Source organism: Pagrus pagrus (assembly GCF_965226575.1).
Source record: "Pagrus pagrus genome assembly, chromosome: 11".
NCBI lineage: Eukaryota > Metazoa > Chordata > Actinopteri > Spariformes > Sparidae > Pagrus > Pagrus pagrus.
Genome location: NC_140195.1, coordinates 9,695,624 through 9,705,364, shown reverse-complemented (window position 1 = coordinate 9,705,364; position 9,741 = coordinate 9,695,624). Strand labels below are relative to the sequence as shown.

Here is a 9,741-nt window from a genome sequence, read left to right as displayed (position 1 = left end):
CTGAATGTGGAGTTTTGTGGGCTTTGAGTCAAGAGGATTCAAATGGCCCAAGAGTTTAATGAACTGGTAGCATAAAAACATCAGTCATTTAGCTGCCCAGTTTCTCCACCTGCTCCCCTACGGGTTGTTGTTGAGAGTGACATCGGAAACACCTGCTTCGATCCCATTTACACAGTCAGTAAAACAGTCAATCAGGCTGAAGAGCTGGTAAAACATTACTGTGCCCTTGAAGCATGGGCCACGGCACTTGTCTTTTTATTGAGCCTATAATTCACCTGTGACTGCCTGCTGATTTATCACAGTTAGAAGGGATGGGACTGTGGATATTGCTGATGGCTGTTGTGGCCAGCAAAAGTGTGTGTGCGTGTGTCTGCTTTGTGGCATGTGGGAGGGGGGAAAGGCTACAGCTGGAGGTATATAACCCAGTTGGGACCAACAGAACATGTACAAGTCTTCTTTCCACCTGAGGAGCTCCACTTCCAACAACAGCATCCTGTCATGATGAAGTGTAACCATCTGCTGTCCTGGGCCTTCCTGCTCGTGGCCTCTGGCCCACTGCTGGCCCACCCAATCACAGAATCTGTTGAGATGCCCTATCCGGGACCTGGTGAGTGGAACATAATATCTTCATTAGCTGTTATTCACAGTAAGTCACTAATTCAATACCTTGATTAGCATTTTTAGCAAGGCATAAATAATACAACTTAATTTGTGAAGATTAATGGCAGGCAAGTCCTTGAAGTAATTGCTTTAGAGCTGCAGTGTTGAACACTGATTGTTCTGCCAAAGTTCACTCATCATGGACCATTAATGCAGGATTTCCCTGCCATCAGAGAATAAACTCAGCTTTCTGTTTGAATACTTCCAGATATTAAGTCATCATTGATTACTTTATCTTAATAAAAGTGTTTACAATATAGCTTGTCTGGAAAGTGCACACTATGTAAATCTCAACTGTGTGTTACCAACTTTGTGCATTTATTCTCAGTATCGGTGGAGGACCGAGGAGTCAGCGCTCTGGATGATCTGCCTCTCTCTGAGCAAACCTTCCCTCTCCAGGATGGTGCTGGTCTCAGATATTCCACTCTGATATCTGGGGAGATCAACAGAGATGGTAAGAAACACACACACACACCCATTAGTACAGAATTGTTTCAGCTCATCGTATATCTAAGTGCTTGTACTCACATACTTTATCCAGGGAAAACTGCACACTTTCTCATTTGCAGCAACATTGTGCTCCAAATGTGATTTGATACACACAGTTATATCAGTATAACCATTTGTTTATATCTCTGGCTACCAAACAGCACAACTGGAGAACCAATGAGACCGGGTAGTTTGAAGTTATTGGCAAAAACGTGAAGGACATCCCTTCATTTTCCATGCTATTTGCTTCTTTAACCAAAACCCTGACATGCACAGAAACACAGCTAATGCAAAAAGCTGCCGTGAAGTTTTTCAGATATCAGAATAACTTTGTGTTTTACTTTCTCTCAGGTGTCAGAACTACAGGCCTGCTTCCTCGGGGTATGAAGAGAGAGGTAGGTTTTCTACAAACAGCAAAGAGAAGTAAGCTACATATCGTAAGCAGAATGTTTACCACTGCTACTTTATCCTGTCTTTCAGGTCCTACTGGAGAAACAAAGTCTCCTAAATCCTTTCAGCCATGTGCTGGGCATCCGGAAGCAGTTCAGGAAGAGAGCAGGGAATTCTGAATGTTTCTGGAAGTACTGTGTCTAAACCTGTCGGCGGGCAGGTTTAGACACAGTAGGCCACCCACGAGACAGGGCTTGCACTAAAACAGACATCCCTATCTTGCACTCACATAAGTACATGCAGAATAAGAAACATCATGCATGCATATTACTGTATGTGCGCACATGCATGGCCAGATGCATGTACTCACATATACACTCACATACATAAGCGCTGTCAGTAAAGAACAATGCCATAGGGATGATTGAGACGTGTTGCTTGGGGACTTTAAGATGATTTATTGAGATTACTTTTCTGTTGTGTGAAACTATATTTATGTACACATCTTTGTTCAAAATCCTTGGTTGTCTGATGTACGACCGAATGTCTCTTAAATGTGAAAGGTTATACAGCAATGTATGTTGAATATAAATAAAAACTATATTATAAATAGGAACTTGCTAATCGTCTTTTCTTGATGAATGGTGTTGGTGAGAAACATTGGCAGCAGAGGAAACCACCTTGCCTTCCTTAAAAGTAAAAGAGGAAACAAAAACACGTAGCAAACTTTGTTCTCGAGTTTTCTTCATTTTTTCCTTTTTTTATTATTTTACAGCAGAAAGAATATAAAGCATTCAGAAAACATCTTCCATATTTTAAGGGCAATTCAAAACGTTTTGCATGGCTTCAGCAGCTGAAATCTCTTTTTTTTTTAACATATCCATCGAGTCAGTGACGCTTGTACATGCACAATTACAAAAATAAAACTTACAAACAAGAGAAGGGGAGAAAAAGGAGGAAAAGCAAAAACACATTAGGAGAACCAAGAGGAGATGAAACTTTTAAGGGTAGGGGCTGGGAGCGGAGAAAAATTGGGTCACATAACAGGGAAAGACAGAGAGAAAGACAGCTATAGAGGAGAGGAAAATAGATCTAACACTAGTTCACATGCAAAGTGTCGAGGACCCATAACTTTCTATCAAAGCAGGGCCTTTTTTTTTCTTCTCGGTTTGGAATTGATGAAAACGTGCAGTTCGGTAAAGGGTGCCATATAATTGCTGTCCATAAACTACTGAATGCTTGTCTTGCAATACTGGCATTTGCATAAGAGTAAGTCGACTACATGTGTCCAATCATTTTAAACTTCACTAGGTCTATAGGTCTCCACAAAATAGTTCTTTATTGCTCTGTGTCCACGAGTGGAATATGTTGTAAAACTGTTTCTGTTCTGTTGTCCTGATGTGCCTACCTTTCTCCGGTTTGGGTGCTTGGGGGGAAAAAGAAGAGGAGGAAAGGCAGATTCCCAGGTCAATTCACAGAACGTCTTGAAATTGAATAATACTGTATACTAATGAGGAGTGCCTATCAGCTAACCTGTCATCCCATTCATAAATGGCAGTAAAAACAAGATTTGCAGGTGAACTTTTCATATAACTACACTCTTAATCTTAAATACCTTCTACACTTTGTCACTTAGATAAATTAAAGGCCTAAAGAACCGGCCAGAATTGTACTATGATTTGACAGGCTTCTATGAAAGAAAGTCAAATCATTTATCTTAATGAGCTATATATAACAGGACTTTATTCCAGGGCCCCACCGGTGTCTGTAATGCTCAGCGTTACAGAGAGGAAGTGGATATCATTTCATAGTCATTCATTTTAAAGACTTCAGTGTCGCAGCGGTGAACCTGTCAGTCCCAGATTCTTTACCAGAAAGCACTGCTGAAAGGTTCCCCTATTTCAATTTCAGCTTCTTCTGCTGTGAATCACGTGTCCTGCTCTGTTTCCTCCTCCCCATTTTGGCACCCTGAGTAAAATACAGAAGGGAGGTGAACCAGTCCCTCGGCCTGTCGAAGAGCAATGCTGCCTTCACCGCTCAGCGTACAAATGAAACTGACACCTTGACATGTCTGCATGTGTGCTGTGCTGTGTCTTGTGCATGTGTCTGTGTGTTCCGTGTGTCACTTAAGTTAATACTTGCTATACATACTGTCACAATGGTCTCCAACCTTGTCCATTTTGTCCTATTTGAAGTTGGGAGCACACTGATCGAATCTAAATGAATTAAAAAAAAAAACTAAAGAAAAGGTCTAAAAAGTTAGAGCTTGGTCTAAAAAAACAATCTTGTCGTCATGCTTCGCCATGAAAACGTCAGTAGCTACTGAGCATTTAAACACTGGCTCATTTGTGGGCTTCCCGTCTGCCCTCCGGTCACATGCCCTCTGTCTTTCTGAGTTCTGTGACACGTCAAACCAACGTTCATCGTTTTACAGAACAGCAAGTCTTTTAACAAGTCTATCTGACTACCGATTCTAGGAAAATAAGCATGCTTTAGGTGCAGTTCTTTCACCCAGTTAACTATTTTACCCATGCAAGCATAATAAATCCTTCTCCTTTTTGCCACAACATTGCATTGGCTATGCATTCGAACCACAGACTAGAGGATGAATGCAAGGCAACAAACCCCAGTAGTGGCACTTCTAAATGTGGTTTTAACAAGCTGTCCCACTAGAAAACAGAAAAGAAGGCAGAAAACTAAGCATGTTGACAAGCTGGAGTGTTGTGGTGATACTGGTGTGAACGGGGAATATCATATTGGTGTGTGTAAGGTGACGGTGATCATGTAGAGGATTCAGCACTGTTTGTGGGTGACCATGTTCTCTCACTTAGCCTCAACCTCAGGTACATTGTATGCATTCTGACATTGGATTTGTGTGATCAGGATATGAATAGGCACTTTCTACATAAACACTCGGGAAATGAAATTTACATACCAGGCGTGTGGAAAACAACAAAACAACCAATCATCCGAGGAAATAAATACCTATTAAGCCTAATAATTATTTAACAAACATGACAAGACGTCGATAAACAAAACTCAAGTTTTTCTGTGGCACTTGGCTGAATAATCAAATGGCATTACTTGGATACAGAATACATTTTCTGGTAGGAATATATTATAGGAATTAGGCAGCAACCAATAGGCACCTCTAAACCAGCAGCTCATGTGTATTCTCTCTAAGATTGTTCCTACAGCCCAATCAAAACTGCTAAATATGCAGATATTTTCCAATGTACAAGACACATTTTCTGCCTCATAATTATAAATGGCACCAGCGCACTGTTTTACACATTACAGTAATTGTAATTTTGGCTCATTGAACCTCCATCGAGGCAAGTGACAACTTTTAGTGCTGTCCCTCTGTGTAGAATCATTTTAGCACCTTTGACAGTTCATTTTGTAAATATGTTCAGCTGCTTGACAAAGAAATCCAGTCATGTACAGTATGCTACACATCTTTGTTCTTTTTAACATGGGATACAAGGTCTATTCAGACCCTGGCAGCCTTGCTCAAGGAGGTTTCTTCTGTCAAAACATACCGTATTAGGAAAATTCTGTCACCAGTTTACTCAAAGGATCTGCCAAGAATTAATAAATAAATGCTTGCTGCAACATACTGCACATTTACAGTAAAGAGGTGAGTTAGATCTTTCTCAGTGACAGAAAGTCATTACATGGATCACTTTACAGGGACACCATGTGCAAGGCTGCCAATCTTTAAGATCAGACAAGAAACTTCAGCAACATATCACATTCCATTTGCAATGACAACAAAAATAAAACTCAAACCGTATTCAGTGATGGTCAAATGCTTCAGTGGAGACATGAGAGACTTAAATGCTTTTCTGCTTAAATATGACCCTCCCCCCTGCAAACTGTGTGCCTTATTGTTCTACTGATCCTCGGCCAGTTGTGATCTTATGGTCTTCAGTGCTAGTGTGTATTTCACTGTATGATTATCTGTTCTGCAAAAAATTAACTTAATTCTCTTCTTAAGCTATATAGCATTCACATACCTTGGCACCATTGGCAAAAAATTCTTGGTAGCCCAAAACAAACAAATGAAAAAAAGAAAAATGTAAACATAACCATACTTGTTATCAGATAATTTTGCAGACTTCTCCTAACTCTAAATACAGTATTTTTTTGTACTTTTTTATATTGCAATAGTATCATGCTTTAGCAAAATGTTCTTCTCAAGAACAATCAAAATAAAATAAAATACTCTAATAGTGAAATAGTTTTAATTTTACAGAGCATAGCCACTACTGCTTTTGTTGTTTTTTTCCCTTTTAACTCTGTTCATACTTTTCATGCACATAGCTCATTTTTATCCCAGGTATTTACACTATTTACAAACAATACAACCATACTTCTTAGGCATTCAAACAAAACTATACAAATATTCTGTTTTTGTCTCGTACCTGTTTTTGACCCATTTTTAATGAATAAAATAATATATTTCTAAAATACAATCCCCTTTGGGTAAATGTTTTTTTTCCCCTACGTACTTTCAGCCTTCTTTATATACAGAAATCGCTCAATTGTCAAAAATATGGATTTGTCAAACCCCTATTTTGGGACAAGCTTAGGGACCCCTCAAAGAATCTCTAAGACGTCAAGGCAATGTATGTGATCTTCCCCTCAAAAGCCTTCACAGGCTCTGAAGTTCATTTAAAAAGAACAGTAATAACCATGACCATTACAACACAAATAGGCAAGTTCTTTTCACTTGTTAGGTTTCAGAGGAGCAATCAACCGAACGAGGCAAAATGAAACAACATAAAAAAAAGATAAAGGACAATACAGGGATAGCTTCATTACTGACATGGTAGAACTCATGAGGGGGGAAGATGGAAACAAAAAGGAAATCAGAGGATAGGCTGAAAGACGAGACCATACGCACACAAGCAAAGACTTTTCTTGCCAAGAAGTCATGCATTTTTTCTTGGTAGGATTCGACAACATAGAGTCTGAAGATACAGATCACCAATACATTGGACATGATGGAACAAATACATTGGACAGTATGGAACAAATTCAAGTAATAAAGTGGCAATATATACGATAAAGCATAGGGTTTTTTTAAGAAATGGCAAAACAGGAATACTTTATCCTCCATCTGCATCTGCATGGTTAAACCCCCGACTACATTCATTTGTAGCTCCACCCGTGTTGGGCAGACTGTTGGGGTAGAGCACAGTGGGACAGGAGGAATTGTTGAGCTGAATTGAATAATATGTGATCTACAGCAGTGGATAGAAGTGGGCGTGTGGGTTACCAATATATTTGGTAAAAAAAATCCTTCTTCAAATGAATTGATTGGTCACTTAAAAAAATATGAAATACAATTAGAGCCCAGAGTGTTTTCTGCATGGTCTCCCTATCCTCTGAGATCTTCTGCAGCAGCCTTATTTTACGTCTCTTCAGGTCCTCATGTGTGACAGACCTCCTTAGACTTGTCCTCGGTTTGCTCCCTTCACCGTCCACAACCTCTTCATATCCAAAAGACAAAACAATCCATGAAAAAGTGCAAAAAATGCCATGAAGCAAATGTTCTGCACCCCCCACCCCGACCCTTTTAGTTTATAATCCGATAGGAGTTGCCGCTCTCCGACCAAAATCAAGTCAGTGGAAAGAATAGATATGTGAAAAAATGCTGTTGTACATGTAATAGTAGTTGAACCAGTAACACTGCAGTAGTAGTAATAATTGCAGTGCTTGCATTGATGTTTTTTTTTTCCATTTCTCTTGTAAAATGTCTCGGGTACAAACAAAAAAGAAAAGAGGAGTCAGGAGAGTGATGTCACATCGCGAGGGGGCTCTTCTGAGGGGTCTCATGTTCCCTGGCCCTTTTCAATTCTTTCGCCCTGGAACACAGAGAGAGACAGGAGTCCATGAATACAACATCTATGACTTGAGTTTCTAGTTGCAAGCTGATCAAGACACACACACAGGGATAACAGCATCACACTGTTCAGCCAGGACTAACAGAACAATATCATCAATAACAGCCCAGATCATCAGGAAGTGCAGGTTGGTCTGTGAAAGAAAATGTTGGTCAAGACTGAAGTGAAGTTGCACTTTGGAATGAACAAAAGGGGGAGTCAAAGAATCATTACCATATTAATCTGTCGCATTTGGGATAAAATGCACTTTTTTTGACAAAATAAATAAAAGAAATCTTGACATGAAATACATTTAATTTTGAAATTGTTCAAAACGATATGGTAATGATATTATAATCATTATAATTACAATCATTCTAAATCAATATTACTCATTTCAAAGTGACACTTGGCACCCTGAAACACTTAAATGCTCAAAATGAAGAGTATGACACCAGTGCCTCACAGCATGATGTGACAACTACTTTAATTAATGCAAATAATAATGTAAAACTTTTCTTCAGCATTTTTAAATAAACCCTATTCAGTGATGAAGAGCATGAATAATTGCACTTAATGTTAATACTCATGGCAGAGCTCAAAAGAACTAAAAGGACTAAGAAGTCTTTCCAAACAAGTCTTTCTTTGCGGGTAAAAACAGAAGCAACTGATAATTCCAGACCTCCATAAATGCATCCTCTGACAGTTCACAAAAGAAAACAACCAAAAGCTGGCATGGGTTCATAGAGGAGACATGTGTCTCAAGTGTATGAGCAAAAAGAGGTCAGCCTACTGAAGACAGGGCACTCTATCCCCCCAAGTTTGATTTTAAAACATCAACTACCATCATGTAATGGGTTTAACCCTCGTCTTATTCTTAGCAGAAAGTAACTACTGCAACATTTATGAATTGAAGAGACTCTGTATAGATGCAGTGTGTGCACACACACACAACCATGTGTTTGCAAACACTGCGTCACATGTGTGTAAGTGTGTGTGTGCTGTATCCTCTCATGCTGAGCTGGAGTAATCCCCCGAGGTATGAATCCATTTCATCGCTGTGTTTTAGTCCCAATGGGTGGAGGAACGTATTGTTTGTTTTTCCGCTGTGACCTATATACTACCACAGCTTCCTAACCTATATCACGGTACAGCAGACAAGCCTGCTTTAATAGGTGGTTACATCAATAATCTCACCTGCTCTACCCTCTTTTATTACAGTAAACAGCAGATATGAAAGACAAAACAATTGTAAATGAATGTCAACAACAAGGAGGTTAATGATTTGTGACAATAATCAAACCCTTAAACATCTATTAATGCTGTATATGATATTCTGAGCACGTTCCCATTCAGGTGTATCTTTTTGTGTGATATTTATTTATTTGTTTTGTTTTGTGGGTATAGTACATTCAACAGTTTGACAATTTTAGAAAATGGAAATTAGAGGGGTGAAGCCCCCCTCTCAGTCTGTCGAGTGGCTAGAAACAGGACACACAGCCAGTCAGACAGACAGACAACTACTTGAGAAACAGCAGGCCCATAGCATGCCTAAAGGTAGAAGAGCAAGGCCCATAGTTATCACCACTTGGCATGCAGCAGAATAAAACATGATGGAAAAAACTTCCCGCTTTCTCAAACTGGCTTTCTGCATAACCACACAAAACTGAAATGAACGAAAGAAACAAAACAATCATGAACAGAAAGTAATTTCCAAGGAGAGAAAGACAGAGATAAAGAGAGTCAGAGAAGTGCCTGTTAAGTGTTGCAGTGAAATTGTCATTCATAAGCATTTTGTTAGTTTGAGATAGGTTCTGCTCTAAATCTGAGCTTCTCAGTCCACCTGTGGCTCCAGTCGGCAGCCTTCATGCAAGCAGGCATCAAGCAACAGTGATGGAGAAGGAGGTAGGGTGGGTCGAGGGGGTGGGAGAGAGAGAGAGCAAAAGAGAAAATGAGAGTGAGGGGAGGAAGGAGAGAATGCGAAGGCCGAGACCTCAGGAGGAGATAATTGTATTATTAAAGAGTGAGAGACAGAGAGGGAGATAATAGGGAGAAAGAGGCATACAGAATAAATAGAGAGGGAGGAAGAGAGAGAGAGAGAGGCACGAACTGAGTTGCTGAGGCTGCACTCACCCGCTTGAACAGTCTATGGTCCATCAAGGGGCTTGGCATAAACAGCAAAACAATACCAGACAGCTATTAGCACACAGTAGGCACTGTGAAGGAGGGGGCGAGGAAAGGTGGGGGCCAAATACAGTGAGGGGGAGGGGTGGAGCTTAGGTGTTGGAGACATTTCTAACCACCCAATTGT

The 9,741-nt window shown here is 40.0% G+C and overlaps 2 protein-coding genes across 3 annotated transcripts in view; one reads left to right on the top strand and one right to left on the bottom strand.

Moving 5' to 3' along the window:
• Positions 1-501: 501 nt before the first annotated feature.
• LOC311265111 (urotensin-2-like) lies at positions 502-1,743 on the top strand (the record flags this gene model as incomplete). Its single annotated transcript, XM_084366447.1, has 4 exons — positions 502-607; positions 989-1,114; positions 1,501-1,544; positions 1,630-1,743. The coding sequence occupies 4 exons, from the start codon at positions 502-504 to the stop codon at positions 1,741-1,743; spliced, it is 390 nt and encodes a 129-aa protein (XP_084222573.1).
• Positions 1,744-2,263: 520 nt separating this feature from the next.
• camta1a (calmodulin binding transcription activator 1a) overlaps positions 2,264-9,741 on the bottom strand; it is a 285,954-nt gene continuing 278,476 nt past the window's right edge. For both annotated transcript variants that reach the window (XM_084365528.1, XM_084365529.1), the window contains exons 22-23: positions 9,564-9,594; positions 2,264-7,412 (exon numbers count right to left, since the gene is read on the bottom strand). In XM_084365528.1, the coding sequence (XP_084221654.1) occupies positions 7,380-7,412; positions 9,564-9,594 (64 nt within the window). In that variant the 3' untranslated portion in view covers positions 2,264-7,379. The remainder of the gene's footprint in view (positions 7,413-9,563; positions 9,595-9,741) is intronic.